The sequence below is a fragment of the Podarcis tiliguerta genome, assembly GCF_965153285.1.
Source record: "Podarcis tiliguerta genome assembly, chromosome: 14".
Taxonomy (NCBI): domain Eukaryota; kingdom Metazoa; phylum Chordata; class Lepidosauria; order Squamata; family Lacertidae; genus Podarcis; species Podarcis tiliguerta.
In genome coordinates, this window is record NC_139547.1 from 6,165,418 (window position 1) to 6,184,021 (window position 18,604).

Here is an 18,604-nt window from a genome sequence, read left to right on the forward strand (position 1 = left end):
TGTCAACCACAGAGGGTAGGAGAAGATGCCATTGTATCTGCTTCTTGAAGCTTTTAGAGTGGTTCAGCAGATTATTCTGCAGCAAGGGCTGGGTAGTCCCAGTTGCCACTGTCCTTGCCTTGAGCACTTTCTCCCCAGAAGCATATCAGCTTCCTCTGTGCTTGGCCCATGCAGGCTCCATGGCTCCCCTCCTCCTTCTGGGGCTGCAGCCACGCACCTTGCTGTGGACAGCTGGCCCCTAAACACACCACTCCCAGGCAGCGTTTGCGAGGTTTTCTATCAGAAGTGGAGGAGACTCTGCAGGCTTTGTGGGGGAACGTACAACTCTGCACAGCCTGTTCCCCCTGCCCCTAGAGCCAGTGCCATAGAAGCTCCTTACTAGCCCTATTTATCCATAGGTTGGCTCCTGCTTAGCTGTCCTCCTCCACCCTCCCAGTATTCTTGCAGCATTTGGACACTGGCACACAGCAGCTGATGTGTTTGCTTTCATTTTGTCTCTGATCAGTCTCTAAAGGAAGGCCTTGAAACATGCTTGCATACAACAGAAGTGGAAAAGAAATCCTTTGAATCTCAGAAGCATCATCTTGCTTCAGAAAACCAGCACCTGAGAGAATCTCTAGAGAGGGAGGAAAAAGCTTTGGCATTGCTGCAAGAAGAACTGAGGAAGCTGAGAGAGCAGATTCGGCACCTGGAGAACAAAGGTTCTGGCCCAGAGTTGGTTGCCACCGAGAATCAGAAGCTGAAAGCCCACCTGGAAGAAGAAAGGCACCGCATGCAGAGTTTTGTGAAGCAAAAGGAGACTCTGTTGGCAGAGGCCCAGATGCTGCGAAGGGAACTGGACAAAGAGCGCCAGCTGACGGTGGCTCTCAGGGAAGAACTGGACAAGTTAAGTTCTCAGCAGACGTCTCCTGAGGGGGCAGGTGCTGGCGATGAGAGCCAAGAAATAGAAGCTTTGCGGGGAAGGCTGACTGAGCTGGAGCAGAAGCTGAGCTTTGAGCAGCAGCGTTCTGACTTGTGGGAAAAGCTGTATGTTGAAGTCAAGGACCATGCCGAGAAGAAAGAGCAGACTGAGAGGCCACAGAAGCCAGATGGGAAAGGAACCAACAAAGCCAAAAAGAAGCCAAAAGGAACATTTTTTGGTTCTGTGAAAGAAACCTTTGACGCCATGAAAAATTCAACCAAGGAATTTGTAAGGCACCACAAAGAGAAAATTAAACAGGCCAAGGAAGCCGTGAAAGAGAACTTGAGGAAATTCTCAGATTCTGTGAAGTCCACCTTCAGGCACTTTAAGGACACAACAAAGAATATATTTGATGAAAAGGAGAAGAAAAAGTACAGTGACAGCAGGCATGAGGCGAACAGAAAAGGGAAAACAGGCAGCTCCCAGGAAGGGTTACACAAGCAGGCGGCCCACCGCTCACCTGGCAGCCAGAGAGAGTTTAGAGATGGAAGGCGATCCAAAGAGAGCCGCTCCCCTCCGCACTTCTCCAAGGACCCTCCCTTCCAGGAATGCCCCAAAGGTAACAGAAAGCACCGCCCTCTTGTTCTCAAGGGATGCTCGGGCATCTTTGACTGTGCCCACCAGGAGTTTTTAAACCTCTTCGACAAAGACTTGGACCCGATTCGGGCAGATGAATTTAATCAATTAATGCACAAATATTTGCAGCAAGAAGTAAAGAACTTCCACCACTGGCGAGAACTGGAGATCTTTGTGAACAGGTTTTTCCGTAACGGCGTCTTTATACATGATCAGATGCTGTTCACGGACTTTGTTAATGACGTTAAGGATTACCTTGAAGACATAAAAGAATACCAGAGAAATAGCGATGGTGTATTTGAAGACCTGGATAAATATATCTACCGATACTACTTTCATTATGATCACTTGCCTGAGCACGGACCAAGGTGAGTACTAAAATTCTGCTAATAATTTAAACTGGGCATGTTTGAGTTGTGAAAGAAGGAACGCTTCAGCTGGCTGACCTAGCAGGTTATTTCCCTGTTTGTTTGAGCTTTGCAGTTGCTGCTGGGCAGACAAGGAAAACCTCCATAAAGAGGGGTGATTATGCCATTCTCAGATAAAGGCACCAGTTCCATTGTACCTTAAGCACCACAGTACAGAATTTATAATGTAGCAAAGTGGCAGCTAATGTGTCAAAGGGAACGGAAGGAATTCCATTCCACCCACTTGCCGTATCCAGTTTGCTTATTTTAAATAACAAAGTTGGTTGTAGCCTTTCGGAGGAGTTAAAACGTTTGGGGCATTGGGCTTAAGGCCTAATACTGAGGTGCTCACGCAGCACTAACTTCCCTCCTGTACTTTCCTTTCAGCCACCCTGCTAGGCGGGCTCCTTTCACGCACCCTCATAGTCCACAGCAGGACAGACATGCTGCAAAGCACCAGCATCGCTACAAAAGAGAAGGCCGGTGGCACAAGCAAGGGCGCAGCAACGGAAGACACATGGCAAATTTGGAGATAGAATTGGGCCAGATGCCCTTTGATCCAAAGTATTAAACAGCTATTGTCCGATGGAACCCAGCAGGATGGTAAAAATAGTGGACGAGTGGCTATTTCTGCAGCTGGCTGAATCAGCAGAGCAATCGAGGGCACGTTCCCCCTTTCCTAATGACACTCCCTCTCCCCTGCAAAGATCAGCCCAGCTTCTCCATCTTTCTCCTTTCCTTTCAGCCTTCTTGGGAAACATTAATTTGGGTGCAGTCCTACTATTGCAATAAATTAAGCAGGGTAAGCAGTAGCTTGTGTGTGTTTGCAAAATAAGCTTCTTTGCACTGGTTGGTACTAGAATTCATACTTGATTCAGACTTAATGTTAGAGTAATATTATGATGTACTAATTTCATCTCATACTGTTCAGAAGCATGTCTGTTTTACAACTGTCTGGTTGTTCTTGTGATGGGGTTGGAACCTGTTGACTTCATGTGTGTGCTATTTTCCGATCAGCTTGCTGACTTGCATTTGAAATTTCTTGTGCATCTGCAAATTGTAGAAGAAAAATAAAGATGTGGTTGGAAAAAGTTACTTTTATTTTTATAAGTTTGCATAGCTAAACATCCTCAGAGAAGGACTCAAAGCCTTTGTTAAGGCCACTTTTCTGTTATCTTTCACATGCTGTCCATGCTGAAGTGTGTCTTCTCTACACCCGCAATGAAAAATGGTCCAGGCTGCAATCAGAGTTCCATTAACTCAGCAAGATTTACTGCTAAGCGAAGAGGACTGTCCTATTAACTATATCTCATGTGAAACACAGACCCATGCGGTGATCTTTGAACAAGATATAGTTACATTCCTGTATTTGTTGTCTGGGCTGAGACCATCTTCAAAGACGCTTTTGATTTCTTTTGTAGACATGAATGGAGCTCCCGATCCGTCCTTGAGGCAGATGAGTGTGAAAAAATGTGGCAACTTTTTCATACCTATTTGTAACTAGAAATGATGATATATCCTAGAAGTAAAAAATTCAATATTCAAGTAACAGTTCTGTTACAGAACATCAGGGTCCAGCAAACAAGAATTGTGGAAGAACCATCATTATGCCTGCCCACATTCATTTTTCCACAATTTATTTTGAAGATTGGGGGTGAGGGGAGGGGAAGGAGCACTGTAGAATTGTATATTGCTAGGAAGTTAAATTTTGTTGAGTAACTCATCAGCCACTAACAACTTGTATTATCATGAAAGTGGAAAGAGCACAAATCCATCATCTGTATTTATTGCCGTAAAGGCCAGGAGTTGCCAACCTTTTTGGACCAGTACACACTTTTTTTTTTTGAGACAGTGCTTACAGGCACCAGTCACAAAATGGCTGCCATAGAGCAGGACTATAGTTCATCCCAGAAGAGCGTGTGAGCATGCATGTGCACAAGGCGTGCGCACACACACACACAGGCCATCGCAGGCACCACCACACACACTGACTTTGCTATGGCCTGACTAGTTCAGGTGCTCTGAATTTCTCCACATGGAACATGTTTAGTGGCACCAATTTCTGACAGTTTATTTTCAACGGTATCACAAGAGGAAAAATTAGCTGGATCAAAGAGAACTGTGGACAAACCAAAATGTGAACCCTTCCTTACACAGTGTGGCGTTCACGGGTGGAAATTACTTCCAAGGTGATGTCTGTTAGCTTTAGTGGCACAGAGGAGGAGAATGAAGCCTATCAATTCAGTCATGGGAGGAATATGAACCGCCAACTTCAGAGGGAGCAATGAGAGATGCAGACAGTTGGTCTCATCCAGCGGACTCTTTTTACCTTCTTAAACACATGTATGCTCTTCCCTCCCCACCCCCCGCTTTTTGGGACCTTCTGGGCTATGCAGCATTCATTCATTTCCCATCCTCCACCCCAAGGTCCCTGGGTGGGTCACAATTTCAAAACAACAATAAAACCAGTTTAAAACAACTTATGCTTACACCCTCTGTAATCATCCCGTTCATCTCCTTGATGAAGATGCCAATAGGGGTGTGCTCGATGCCCCACTGAAAACAATGAGACTGGGATTCTTCTGCGCTTCCCTTACCTGCTCAAGCACACTGAAGAACACCAAGTGTGTGGGTAGCAGCGTAACATTGGAAAACGTTTCACTGAGCCAGCTGAGAGGGTCTGCATAAAATAAGTCGGCTTCATCAAGGTAATTTGCCCTTCCGGTCAAATCAGGGGGGCACTGAAGAAACCTCAAAGGTAGTGGGCAATGAACATGGCTAGAAAGGGGGGGGGGGAGAAGCAGGCATTAATACAAATGGCTGAGGCTATTTTGCATTGGCTAGTGTTGGCAGCGCTTCTTTTCCACGTGCTGATCTGAATACACACATACCAGTGTCTGTGTGTGTTATCAGTTGAGAGGCACAGCAAAAATGGGACCTGCAGGATGGGAGGAAAGAGCTGAAGGTGACTTTTCCACACACACTGCTACGGATAGTCCCCATGTCACCTGGTGAAGACAAAGCGTGAGGCAGTGGAGACTTCCTGTGCTTTGGAATTGGAAGCGGCACTGACTTTACAGGCGCAAAGACGGGGAAATGGCTCAACAACTAGAATACAGTCAAGGTTCCCACAATCTTAATAGCGGCACAACTTCCAGGGTCCCCCAAGTGTGAAACTAGCTTCAGGTGCTTGGGCAAAGTGTTACACAGATACAGGATTCTGGGTTCTCTATCTCAAGCTCTTTGCATCAGTTCCAGCAACAGCTGCTGATCCAGCCAGAAAGACACAATTAAGCCCACAAAGGCTGCTGCTGTTACAAAAAGTATAGCACAGAGGTGTAGACTAATAAGGAGTCAGTTTAAGGAGAAACTGAGGCTGATCGCATCAGCGTGAATCCAGCATAAACTATTTAGAGGACAATCCTATCAATGGTCCCTGGCAGGCTGTTCCAAAGGCCCGGTCAGGAGGTTGCCCCACAGAGGATCATTGCAGCCACAAAATCTCCACAGCTGTCCCTTTCAGCAGAAAAGTGACATTCTGGGGGTGGCTCTGCCAAATCCAAAGCCTTTCTGTTCCCCTGACGTAACCCAGAAGGAGATGGAAGTATGCTAGAAGAAGAAGAAGAGTTTGGATTTGATATCCCGCCTTTCACTCCCTTTAAGGAGTCTCAAAGCGGCTAACATTCTCCTTTCCCTTCCTCCCCCACAACAAACACTCTGTGAGGTGAGTGGGGCTGAGAGACTTCAAAGAAGTGTGACTGGCCCAAGGTCACCCAGCAGCTGCATGTGGAGAAGCGGAGATGCGAACCCAGTTCACCAGATTACGAGACTACTGCTCTTAACCACTACACCACTAGCCCCGGAGCTGAGATCAACAGAAAGGAAAAGGGCCAAAGAAAGAGGCGGAAGGGAAATGGCAGCTCCCCTGCCCCAATGCTTTTTGCCCTCCCGCTGTGATTCCAGGAGGGCTTTTGATGTGGTTCCTCCACCTTGGATTCACCTTCTCCTGCCTCCTCTGAATTGCTCTGGCAGTAAAAGAGCAGAAAAGCTGCAGATTCCCATGCAGAGTGCCACCAGAACCTCACACACATACACCCCCCACTGGGTCTTACCTATAAAAAGGAGTTGAATGGCAGGGCATGAGCATGAAGACGGATGCCGGCTGCTCTGGAGAGTCAGCAGGAGCGCTGCAGAGGCTTTGCAGGTGGCCCATGACATCCAGGGCTCCACGCTGATGGACCAAGCCAGTGTAGAGGGCGGGCAGCAAGTTTGTCACCAGCAGGAAGGAGACGGCTGCTGCCCGCTGCCACCTTTTCAGCTGCTTAAGAGAATGCCCTACAGGGAGGAGGGGGAAGGGAGCAGAAAATGGAGCAGATGAATCTAGGGTCCTTGAGATCAGGGACCTGAGCAGTTCCAGAGACTTCCAAACAGCAGCGTGGTGGGGCTTTCCTAATAATACCTAAAGCTTCCCCTTCAAAGACCCTTCCTCCTTTGGCTCAGCCCGGAGGCTTCTCATCCTTCAACTTCCCCTTCAGCTTGGCCTCCCTCCCTCCCATCAAATGTCTGAGAGCTATTTCTATAAAGACTGCCCAGCCTTTACTTTCATTCCTGCCTCGGAAACAGCCCAAGCACTAAACCTGCCAGAAGCCACAGCTGAATCTTTTTTAAAAACAACAACAACATTGTATGTAGAAGATGTACTTATTAATCAATGGGAGTGAAATAATGTGTCACTATTGGACAGTTTGCTTTTACAGGTAGGCTGTTTTGATGGATGTTAGCCAATTTGGACACAATGGCAGCATTTTTTCCTGCACTGACACACAATCTCTGTATCAAACCATTTAAGATGCTCATTCCCTCTAGAAGAAGGAAGCAGTATTTCAAACTTCTCAAAGATGAGGCACATTTTGGCACTAAAACTTCCACAACAGCAAGTTTTTCCTTTAGAGTGAACATTTAACAACACCATGAATCCAAATATATCGACCAAACGGGACAAATGTAAGGTTATGTGCAGGCAGGAAGAACCAACTGCACAAATGCAATCTAGAATCAGTGTGATGTAGCAGCAAAAACTGCTAATGCTATATCAGGCTGCATCAACAGAAGTAAAGTGTCCAGATGAATGGAAATAATAGTACCACTCTATTCTGTCTTGGTCAGACCACACCTGGAATATGGTGTCCAGTTCTGGGCACCACAATTTAAAAAGGATATTGACAAGCTGAAATGTGTGCAGAAGAAGGCAACAAAGATGATAAAGGTTCTTGGAAACCAAAGCTGAGGGATGGTTGAGGGAGTTGGGTATGTTTAGCCTGGTAAAGAGGAAACTGAGAGGAGCTAAGATGGCCACCTTCAAATGGGCTGTCACATGAAGCAAACTTGTTCTCTCCTATTCCAGAGGGTAGGACCTGAACCAGTGGCTTCAAGTTACAAGAAAGGAGATTTCAACTAAACATCAGGAAGAACTTTCTGAAAGAGAGAGCTGTTTGGCAGTGGAAATGACTTCCATGAGAAGTGGTGGACTCTCCCAACTTGGAGTTTTTTTAAAGCAGAGATTGGATGGCTGTCATGTCTTATTTGTTGTACATTTACTGTATGATCTATTTGAGATTCCTGCATTGCAGGGGGTGGTACGAGATGACCCCCAGGGTACGTTCCAGCTCTACAATTCTATGATTCTATGAAACAGCACACAGAAACATCATAATGTGTTTAAGATTAAAAATTTTACCACAGAACACCATGCAGATTGGGAGCACTGGGTAGATAAAGCGGAATTCTTTGTGGCTCAGGGTGCTGTAACACAAAAGGAAGAAGGTGTAAATGGAAGGTTCTCGCTAGGCATCTTCCCAAACCCAGGCCTCTTCCCTTAGGAAATCATCCTTAGCGCAGAAAAATCTGCCAAAGGTCCTCCCAAGTCACAGAAGCAGCCAGCTGATGGGGCCGCAGCCCAATCCAAAGGCTCCCTTGAGCTGTGATGGAGGAGCCTGCCACCAAGGTGGGGGCTCCATAAAAGTGCTCCACTCCCCAGCTGAGAACCCCAATCCTGCTCCTTGCAAGCCGGCGCCAGGGTGCGGACTCTGTTACGACTCCCCCCTCCCGACTTGCCAAGGTGGCGGCGGTGGCTGAGTCAGGCCCCCGGATGCTTGCCTCATCTGCCACTGCCTTGGCATAGGGGTCAGGCAGGTTCAGACAGGAAGTGCAGAGACAAAGCGCAGATAGGGTGGCCCTGCACCCTACACCTTGCAGAGTGATGCAGAGGCTGCCTGATGCTGGTGCTGGGGTGGAGGCAGCCCTGCTTTCATCTGTCCGGGAGGGTGAACTGCGTCTTTCCTCCCAGGGTAGTCGTTCACCCCAGGAGGAAAGATGGAGCCCACTCTCCTGGGTGAAGGCAGCAGCCGGGCCCAGCGCTGGCCAGCAAACTCAGGCAGCCCTGCTCCACAAGGTGCAGATAGGGTGGTTATGCATCCCACGCCTTGCAGACTTCACCTGGGAGGGTGGGCTGCATTTTTCCTTCTGGGCTGAACGACCACCCCAGGAGGAAAGACTAGCCCACCCCTCCCATCCCCCAGCACAAGGAGGGACAGAGCCAGCACAGCAGTCGGAACCAAGGGCTCTGGTCACCAACTGTAGCTTGAATCAAACTTTTCCAGAGCAAGTGGGGCTCCTAACATGCCGTCATAAAAGCTACCCCACCTGGCTTCATAAGAAGGAGAGGCCAGAGCGGCTACCATTTTGCTCTGTCCCTCCCACCACCAATCCACCAGAACACCAACTGCTGAACTCTGTATGAGAAATGGAACCCACATTTTCTTCCTATTGAATTTTAAACAGTGAGCTGGCTCTTCTGGCACACTGGCAGGAAGGCAGTGTTAGAAGTACCCTAAGCAAACTAGCCAACAAATCTGAAGGAGGAAATACCTGGCACAGAGTTCTGTGGTGTGGAAGGAAGCCTACCTGTAAACAGCCACCGTCCACAGCACCACCACCAGGAACATGCCATGCCTCTTTGATGCTTGGAAGCAGCCATGGAGAAAGAAGGGGAGGTGAGGGCCAAGGACCACAAGGCAGCCCTGGGTGAAGTACCAGTGCCATGGATGGGATCCGTAGAAGGTGGCCACATTCTGTAGCACGTTAAACTTCAAAAAGTTCAGTTGAACCAGGACCCACTGCAGGAGCAAAGAAGCAGCAAGCAAACAAGATGGGCTTTATAACAAGAGAACTGTGAGAGGAGTGGTGTATTTGTCCTGACAATGCTTTTGCAAGCTTAGGATGGCTTCCTCAAAACGTCCCACTTCCAAGGGAATTGGAATCTGGAGCACCAAATCCATCAACACAGCCTAAGCATCTCTTAACTATCCCTGTCACTGATAATTGCCAGAACTCTCCAAAGAGGACGGGGCGTGGGCTGGTGGAGATGGGGACGGGATACCCATCCCTCTTTTGCCTGTTTGCTGGCAAAAAAAAGAAAGTGCAACCTACTAAAGTCTGAGCGCTTGTGTTCAAGGCTGGATTACTGAACTGCTTTAAGTTGCTTATTCATTTGGCGCTCCTAAAGGAAAGAGAGAAAGAGAGAGAGGAGGAGATGAGAGGAAGTGCCCACAGTCCAGGCAATCACCTGGATGCCCTTGTTGGCATGGTGTCAGCAGCTATACCAGAGGACAACTGGGCAGAGGGCAAACAGCCAGATGTAAAAGCCACCCCTGCCCAGCTCCACTCTTCAGCAAGTAGCCAAGGGGGAAATTTCTCCTGCCCGCCCAGCTGCTGCCTTCCCTTGCAGTTCTATGGCTTTTCTCATTTCAAGTCAGGGAAGGAGAGCACACCACAAGCGCTGCTCTCCAATTCTGCACATTCCTCCACAAGAGCAGAGACTGGCAAAGAGCACAGGGGAACCCTGATCTTTCTCCGGCTGGGAAACTTCAGCCCGCACTTTCCAGCCGGGCAAATTGCCCCACCATGCGCTTCCTATCTGACAGCCCAACAAATGTATTAGTTAAAAAGCAGCCCAGCAGCTTAAATAGACAAATCTCAAAGCCAGGATCACACTCTCAGCACTAGTTTCTCTTTGCCTGAGCCACCCTGGCCACGGCTGGCGACTGCCAGCCCTGTTGGCCAGCCCTGTTCCCACAAGTGCTGATGTGCCTCATGGAGCTGAGGGAGAGGAGCTGCCAGGTGGAGTGGCAATGGGGGAGGGGGCAGGGTGAAGACAGAAGAGAAACTCCCCTGGCTGGTGCATTGCAGCTCTTCTGGAATCTGGGTGCAATACTCAAGCCCGAAGGGGAAATGCAGCCCCTCATCCAAGCCCCCTGCAAGAATGGCAACAACCACAGGAAGGAGTGGCACCTGGTTAGGGAAAGTCTGTGGCACCATCTATAGGAGAACTCACTTTAACTGATCTCAGAATGCTGAGTGAATGCCAACTTACCTTGCCAAAAAATACTCGGTCAGTAATTAAAGAGGATCCCAGAATGATCAATCTGTCAAGAAAGAACACACTGGAGAAAAGAGGGACCTGCTGGGCTGCACCCGGCAACCCTCTTCCCTGGAGTCCCCCTTGGGGAGCAGGCAAATTCAGCTCCCAGGAAGAGTCTGGCTCCCACCTGCTCCCGGCACTGATTCAGGGGCCTTCTCCACGCTGCCCAAAGTGGGAGCTGCCTCTCCTGGCCAGAGGAACAGTCCTTCTCCAGGCAAGCAAGCTGTGCCAGCTGCTCTGCACAGGGTCGGTGGCCTGGCTCTGCTTCTGCTATTTGGGGCACTCTAGCTCACCCAGGTCTAGATTCAGAAGAGTCGCCCTTACCCTACTGGGAGGCAGCTGTGCAGGACGAGGTGCCGCTTCTGGGGCTCCTTCCAGAAGTGCCGGAGCAACAAAGGCACCCACAGAATGAGAGCGGTTGGGCGAATCACAAACGAAAGAGCAACCAGGGTCAAGTAAGGGATGCTGGAAAGAAGAGGCGGCTGTGAGGGCAGGAACATTGGGGGCAGCTTCAGCAAAGCCAGCCAGGCTGGTGTGGGAGCCTGGCCATGGGGGGGATGAGGGGGGGGTTGCAGCCTTACTGTTTCACAGCTATGGGGATCATAGCTGTCAAATTTCCCCTTTTTTGTGAGGAATCCTATTCGGAATAAGGGAATTTCCCTTAAAAAAGGGAAACGTTGACAGCTATGATGGGGATGCCTCGGAAGGCAGCCCTGCTAAGTATAATGGGGCTTACTCTCGGGTAAGTGAGCGGAGGACTGCAGCCTTTTATATAACATGTATTGAGAAAAGGGAAATGTTGTAAACAAGGAAGAGAGGCAGACAGACAGGTGTGAGAGCTTTTGCATTGATCTATACAGATGATCACACAGCCCTGCCAATCTGGAGCTGGGCAATGCCTGAAACCAAACCCATTCCTTTGCCTGTCAGGAAACAACACATTTGAAAAGAAGAACAAAGTTCTTGGGAAAGGGTGTTTTTGCTTGAATGATGAAAAGAGTGCTTGGCTATTGGATGACTCCTATTTACATACAAAGAAATAGCTAAGCTGGCGATGGAAATATGCTGCGTGAGGGGAAAGCCAAGCATAAGGAAGCTCAACAAGGGTGTGACATTTCCCCAAACCTACCATTATAAACATTTTAATTAAGTGTCAGGGGTCTGCCCCAGCTCCTTTAATGGCTATTAAAGATATCCATAGGTATTCTCACCTGCTCCTCTTTGTCTTGGTGCCTTCCAGGGGATAGTAGTAAAGAGCAAAAATGGTGAGAACGGCTTCCATGGTGTTGGTGAGAGTTCTGGTACAACAGTACCATGTGAACCAGGAACACAACTGGCAGAAGTACTGGAAACAAGGTGGGAGGAGAAGAAGAAGAGCTGGTGTGGGATGAGGGAAAGAAGGGTCACAAGGCAAGACAAAGGACCAGGCGCTCATCACCCCCCAGCTGGCAGCCCAAGAAAGAGGAAGGCAGACAGGGACTCACCACCCACTTGGCCACCTCTGCGCCATCCAGTCGCTTCACCAAGGAGTACAACACCACATCTGCCAGCGCAGCCAGAAGAGCCTGTGCAATTCTAGGGAGCCAGATCTGTTAGGGTAGGAGGAGCACAAGTCATTCCTGTATGAGGAGGGATCACTCATGCATAGATAACATTAATGTGCTTGATGATGGAACACACAAGCTCCAGTTAGGAAGACAACGCTTTCAAATCTACACAAACTTCATTTATTGATTGCTCTGCCACCCTTTAGGTCTCTGTTTTCTTCCTTCTTTCCTCAGTTGTTGCTGTAATGTGGCCTGTGTGCCTTATGCACAATGTAAACTCACACTTTCCTTCCCATGGACACCAGCAATAAGTGTTTCAAAAGCAGCTAAGGATAAAGAGGCCACACAAATCTGCTGAAGCTGTTGAGCCTTTTGCTGAATGGCAGTGAACTGGCCCCAAGACTCAGATCTTGGCACAAAGGAGTGCCTTCCTGGTGCTGGCCCCATGACTGCAGCCCACTCAAAGAACCCCAGGTCCCATTCTTGGAAATACATTTCCAAGGATGTTGAAAGCCAGAGCAGGCAAGGCATGGGGCTCCTTCACTCCTAGCTCTCTCCTGCTCCCAGTTTGCACTATTAAACCCAAAACTGCATGAGAAGGGTGCCACTTGGCCTGAGAGAATCCTCTACCAGATCCCAACTCATTCTGCATGGTGCAGCCAGAAGCGGGGATGAGGAAAGCAAGAGACAGACTGACAGCAGGCAACAGCCCCCCACCTATCATTGCCTCCCCATGCTTAAAGAGGGTGGTTGCTGCCTACCCTTCTCCATGTTACCACTGGACAATCCCCAACCCCCCTCCCACCAACTCTGGGTATTTGCCTGTATGTCCTCAGCAAAGGCGCCATGAGATATGCTTCTGTGGGATGAAGTATTAGCATAACTAGATAATTCCTGCCACAAAAGCAAAATGCTTGATGTGTTTCTGGCAGCAGCTGAATGACACCCAAGTCCACACTCACCAGCAGCTGAACATCATCCTTGTTAAGCAGGTGCAGCACTTTATAAATGCTTGCGAACAGCAGAGGGTAGAGATGGCTCCGCAGACCTTCTGTCCACTCCCAGGTCAAATAGCCATAATTATCATCATTAAAGATATCATAAAGAACAGGCATGGAACATGGCGTTCTGTGGCCAAACTCCTCAAAATTCAACTAATGTAATATTTCAGGGCCTTTGATAATTACTAAATTACAACTACCCCCACCTGCTGAAAAACTGAATCTTGTTCCACCCAAACCCACATCTCAGATGCACACTCCTGTGGCAGGCAAGAGCCTTTTCCAATACCAGTTTGCGTCTCAAATTCCTTGTATCTCAGAGCATGCTGGAGGGAGAGGGAAAGGAATGGAATGGACAGGCCTTCAAGGAAACCATCCAAGCCCCACACCTGAGCTTCAGGGGCCTCTGCACTGCCTAACGCTTCATGACAACTGATAGTCAAAATGGCCCAGTTGTGACAATGTGATAAAATAAGAGTCCTTCCAAGCCTGATCCTATACACGCCAGGCAGCCTACATGATGCTTCCTAGGCCTCTTCTAACAGGCTACCTTAACCCAGCCACAAGCTCAACCACAGCCATGTTCTTTTACTTCATAAATTTACATCCCACTATCACAGAATTCAAGGCTGCACACAGGTAGAGTTTCCAACGGGGCTCCTATCCAGGCCCTGACCCAAGACTGAGTGATTTCACTTCAACAAAGTAGATGCCCTAGGCGACTGCAGGCAGCAAGCCACTCCTAGGCCTGAATTTGGATTTACTCTCAAGTTGTGCAGCCCAACATGACAGTCCAAAGCATGCTGACTTAATGCTGAAGCGAGTCCCATTCTGCTCAGTGGGACCTACTTCTGACCTGTCCTAACTAGGGAAAACTTTCACTTAAAATTTCACTACATAAAAAAAAGGATATTTGAAAACCATATGATGTGCGACTTCAAGTGACTGCCAATATTCATCTGGGACAAAGCTTGTCTGGACTAAGAAGCAGTTTAGTAGCCTCACCGCGATGGTAAACAAGCACAGATAAAGGTTTTCCCCAACAAGAGCTGGAAAAAAGCAGATGGGATTAACCTCATGCACAGTGGGTTTTTTACGGTTATGTTGTAATCAGTTGCAAATAAATAAACCTTGGATACCTTTTGGGAGTCTTATTTCAATTCTTGCCCTGCCTCCAAAGCTGTGAATTGATTTCTCAACATCACAGAATCATAGTATTGCAGTCTGAAATGACCACAAGGACCATCTAGTCCAACCCCCTACAATGTCTTTTGCCCAGTGTGAGGCTTGAACCCATGTCCCTGAAATTAAGAGTCTCATGCTCTACTGACTGAGCTATCCCTTAGTTTGTAGACAACTCTAAAACTGGCCTTTGCACCACAACCTTGGCAAAACAGAACCTTGATGGTAGAGGGGGAAAACCTTGACTTTTCTCTAAATTAGAACTGACTTTCTTCTCTTTGAAGGGGCTGAAAGAAAAGAGGCTCTTCAGAGGTGAATCTACAGTCACATCTAAAGAGCTAAGTGAGCACTGAATTCCCCAGGCTCCCGAGTCCTGGAGTTTTCCCCACTCGGACTCCACAACAAGGGTCAGCTGCTGGGGCCCTGACTAGCAATGCTACCTTTGCTAAACCAGGAAAGGCTGCAATGACCTGGGCCAGGTGGCCTCAAAGGGGGGACAAGGACAGTCTCCAGAATTGAACAGGTTTTTTCAGCAGCCATCCCTTTAATGGTCTCAAAGGAGAATGGAAGTGACTGAGAGACAGCTATGACTATACACAGCAAGATGCCACAGCTGCCCTTGCTGTGCACAATAGTGGTACCTCAGGTTACATACACTTCGGGTTACATACGCTTCAGGTTACAGACTCCGCTAACCCAGAATTAGTGCTTCAGGTTAAGAACTTTGCTTCAGGTTGAGAACAGAAATCGTGCTCTGGCGGCGCGGCGGCAGCAAGAGGCCCCATTAGCTAAAGTGGTGCTTCAGGTTAAGAACAGTTTCAGGTTAAGAACGGACCTCCGGAACGAATTAAGTACTTAACCTGAGGTACCACTGGACTGGCCTTCCTCTGGCCAGCCACCAGGGCTTTGATCTGACCATAGATCTACAAAAAGGAAGCACCAAAGCCACCAGCTCCTGCCCGTCAGGTGCCATGTGGCAGCAACAGCGCTGTCATCTCCAAGGCATCTTAGTGCTGGAGGAGGCAGGAAGTGCAAAGGTCCTCCCTGCCCCCATTCAAGCATCCTGTAACCCAGCAGGAAGTTCTCTTGCACAAGGGCCATGGATGTGAATAGGCATCTGTAGAGTATTCCCTGTCCCCTGTCCCCTTGAACTCCAAGAATTCAACAGGGAAGCAGCACAGGAAAGGAACACAGGAAGGCCACATTCTTAGTCACACAGGACAGGGAATACTCTACAGGCATCACTGCAGCCTTGCGTGCCTCCCACGGAGTTTGTGCAGGAGACCTTCCCAAGGGATGGGGCCTCCTCACTGCCTTTTGAGGGACAAACATCCCAGGGGCCCAAGAGTGCCCCAGTGGGGGGGGGGGAGGCTGGAAATGTGCTTCGTGCATGACGTGGCCTCTCCCTCTGGCCCTGCAGGTGTTTCTCAAGGCAGCTAGAGGGAGCCTCCCTGGACGTGCCCGCCGCCGGCTTCCTCGCTCCTGGGACGGGCCGCCCCCAAGCGTCGCTCGGCCCCTCCTGCCCGCAGGCTGCAGCCCTCCTGACCAGCGCCTTGGCTTCCTTAGGCCTCTCCCAGCGCGGGGGCCGCGGCTACTTCGCCCTCACAACAGCCCCGCGAGGTGGACCGCGGCCTCTCCTCACCCGCACCCCGCCCAGCGAGGGTCCCGGAGGGGGCGGGCCTGTACAGCGTCGACTTCCGCTTCCGCAGCCGCACCGGCAGGGTCCGCCTCCCGCCGCCGCCGCCGTCGACCCCCCGCGCGGCTTCCATGGCGACGCCGGCGCGGCTCCAGGACGGACACTTCCGCCTTCCTGGGGGCGGGGGCAGCCTCCTCCGTCGGAGCGCATGCGCGCCCACACGCGGACCGCTGCTTCCTCCTTTGCGCATGTGCGTCTCGGCTCCCGGCAGCTCTTCTCGCGAGAAGGGGCGGGGCGAGACCGTTGCGCGACTTCCGGCGCCTGGAGCCGCACCGGTTGAGCGGCCGCCTGAGGGAGGGCTGAGGCGCGGAGAGCGAGAGAGGCGTCGCGGAGGCCATGCTGGGGCGGCGGGGCTTGTCCTTCGGGCAGCTGCTCCTGGCCACGGGGCTCGGCGTGGCGGGAGGCATCTACATCTACCAGCCCATCTTCCAAGGCGGCCCACGCGCGGGAGGCCCTGCCCGGGACACGCCGCCGCCGCGGCAGGAGGAGAAGCCGCCTCCCGGGACCCGCCTCGGCTGAGCCGGAGAGAGGCCGGCGCTTCCTCGCGGCCGCGACGAGGCTCCTTTCTTGGCCCCCCACGATGGGAAGCCCGCCCGGCGCACAAGCGCTGCCGAGAAACCCCTCCGAAGCGAAAGAGATGTGGACTGAAAATTGAAAAATTCAACGTGCCATAAGCCATGTACGAGGGATCACCAGGAAAGGGGCTGAATATATATACCTGCCAGCAGCACAGCGCCAAACCACGACATCCACAATTGTTGGAACAGCCAAGAACTGGGAGGGAGGCAGGTGACATTTTTGTCTGCAGCTGTCACACTGTGAGAGACATCAGCAGCAGCCGCCCAGTGAGGACATCCTGCGTGGGACTGACATGGCTGGGACGCCAAAGAAAAAGAGGAGCAGGGACTTGCATACGTTGTTCAGCTGTAGTGACTGTTGTATCACTGCCCTTTAAATTGTTATTTGAATATAACAATTTAACATAAGGCCGCCTCGAGAACTTTGTTCAGTAGGTGGGGTATAAATACTCCTAAATAAATAAAATAAAATAGACCTATGGCAAGACAATGCTTGGAATGCCGTGTGCCGTTTTGACTCACTTAAAAATGGATGTTGTGGAGTTTGAAAAGGTCAGAATAGGGCAAATGGAATGATCAAGGGGATGCAGCGACTTCCTTGTGAAGAAAAGTTGCAGCATTTGGGCTTTTTTAATTTGGAGAAAAGGAAAGTAAGAGGTGATGTGAGGGAAGTTTATGAAATAATGCATGACACACAGAACTGAGTTTCTCTCATAACATTAGGACCCAGTGGCAGATTTAAGAAAACCAGAAGGAAGGAGTGCTTCACATAGTTAAGCAAGCTCACACCATTTTTTTTAATTATTAAATTTATATACCACTTTATCTTCCAAGGAGCTCAAGGTGATGCACATGGTTCTTCCCATTTCATTCTCACAACAACCCTGTGAGGTAGCTTAGGCTAGTAGATGGTCACCCAGTAGTCCAACAAGCTAACCATTACGCCACATTGGATGGTTTAAAAGAGGATTAGACACATTCATGGAGAAGGCTTTCAACAGCCTACTACCCACAACAGCCTTGTTCTACCTCTGTTGCCAGTGGTGGTGTTTTGTATTTACATTTTGTATTTTTCTGTTGTGAAGCACTCTGGGATCTTTGGATGAAGGGTGGTATACAAATTTAATATAACAACAGCAAGAGTATGCCGCTGAATGCCGGTTGCTGGGAACTGCAGGTGGAAGAGTGCTGCTGTTGTGCTCAGATCCTGCTTTTCAGCTTCTCTAGATTTGGGGCATCTGGACTAGGTGGGCCCCTTTGGCCTGACCCTGATGCAGCCAGACTCTGGCTTCCCCTCTGGGCTAAAGTGAGCCGAACTCACAGTTGTGCATATCTGGGGGAACTTCGGAGAGAGAACTTAGAAATCCATGAGGATGGCCGGCCGCCAGAGGGCACCAAAGCCGCAGGAGCTGTAGCAGCTGCTGCCTGGCTGAGACAGTGGATACAGAGCTGCTCTTGTAGAGTCTGTTGTAGCAAAGCAAATCCAGAACCCTTGGAGGACGCCTTAAGGGTGAGCAGATGATGGGCCTTGACCCAAGGAAACCGTCACTCATCCTGCAGGCACTGCCTTGCGGGGGAGGGAAGCTTCAGCCTCTTAAGTCAAACGTTGGCAACCTCGGCCTGCCAGATGTTTTGGGACTACAATTCCCATCATTCCTGACCACTAGTCCTGTTAGTTAGGGATCATGGGAGTTGTAGTCCCAAAACATCTGGGGGGGGGGGCGACGTTGCCTATACCTGCTCTAAGTGGTGCCTCCCCTTTCCTTGAAGCTGGTTTCAAATGACCCCTTAATCTGTAGGGGGCTACTAGTTGTTTTTGTGGGCATCAGCACCACCTCTCAGGTTTCTCCAAGTCGGCAGGCCTGGGCAGACTTCCCTGCCAGCCCCTGTGAGCTCACTGGGTGGGACTGACTGCCTAGTAGGTAGGGGAGCAAGTTAGCCAGAGGAAGGGCAGGGGAAGATGCAGACCCTACAGAGAGCCTCAAGTCTCTCCATCCAGCTGTGCTGGCAGAATGGAGATGTGAAGGCCCAAGGGGGAAATGGTGGGACACTGTGCCATTTGCTTTAATGGACTGACCTCCACTGGTCATATTTTTCATATTTAATCATTTTTATTTTCTTGATTGCTGTGTCTTTTAAAACATATGCTGCCTTGGGACTTTGGGTAAGAGGTGGCA

General features: G+C 49.8%; 2 protein-coding genes across 11 annotated transcripts in view; one reads left to right on the forward strand and one right to left on the reverse strand.

Annotated features, from left to right (window-relative positions):
* CCPG1 (cell cycle progression 1) overlaps window positions 1-3,035 on the forward strand; it is an 18,598-nt gene extending 15,563 nt beyond the window's left edge. For all 5 annotated transcript variants that reach the window (XM_083413017.1, XM_083413016.1, XM_083413018.1 and 2 more), the window contains 2 exons: window positions 506-1,905; window positions 2,332-3,035. In XM_083413017.1, coding sequence (XP_083269143.1) covers window positions 506-1,905; window positions 2,332-2,515 — 1,584 coding nt within the window. In that variant the 3' untranslated portion in view covers window positions 2,516-3,035. The remainder of the gene's footprint in view (window positions 1-505; window positions 1,906-2,331) is intronic.
* Window positions 3,024-18,012, reverse strand: PIGB (phosphatidylinositol glycan anchor biosynthesis class B). 6 transcript variants are annotated; one of them, XM_083413021.1, is made up of 12 exons: window positions 15,796-17,543; window positions 13,885-14,020; window positions 12,933-13,050; window positions 11,908-12,012; window positions 11,635-11,768; window positions 10,748-10,888; window positions 10,376-10,427; window positions 8,908-9,119; window positions 7,682-7,746; window positions 6,057-6,279; window positions 4,542-4,722; window positions 3,024-3,463 (listed from the first exon to the last, which is right to left on the reverse strand). In XM_083413021.1, exons 1-12 carry the CDS (start codon window positions 16,643-16,645, stop codon window positions 3,338-3,340), a joined length of 2,343 nt encoding a protein of 780 aa, XP_083269147.1. In that variant the 5' UTR covers window positions 16,646-17,543; the 3' UTR covers window positions 3,024-3,337. The 6 variants fall into 6 exon arrangements, with proteins under 6 accessions (XP_083269147.1, XP_083269148.1, XP_083269149.1 ...); XM_083413022.1 differs by having other exon boundaries at window positions 15,869-17,541; XM_083413023.1 differs by having other exon boundaries at window positions 15,840-16,014.
* Window positions 18,013-18,604: the final 592 nt, after the last annotated feature.

What these genes read in the sequence shown, in the direction of transcription:
- PIGB (XM_083413021.1), bottom strand. Translation starts at nt 16,645, where the DNA reads ATGTCACCTGCCTCCCTCCCAGTTCTTGGCTGTTCCAACAATTGTGGA. An exon ending in GCACATCATATGGTTTTCAA is followed by an intron (nt 13,051 to 13,884) that starts ATATCCTTTTTT and finishes TAATGATGATAA; the next exon opens with TTATGGCTATTTGACCTGGG. An exon ending in CACAGCTGCCTCCCAGTAGG is followed by an intron (nt 10,428 to 10,747) that starts GTAAGGGCGACT and finishes CTTTCTTGACAG; the next exon opens with ATTGATCATTCTGGGATCCT.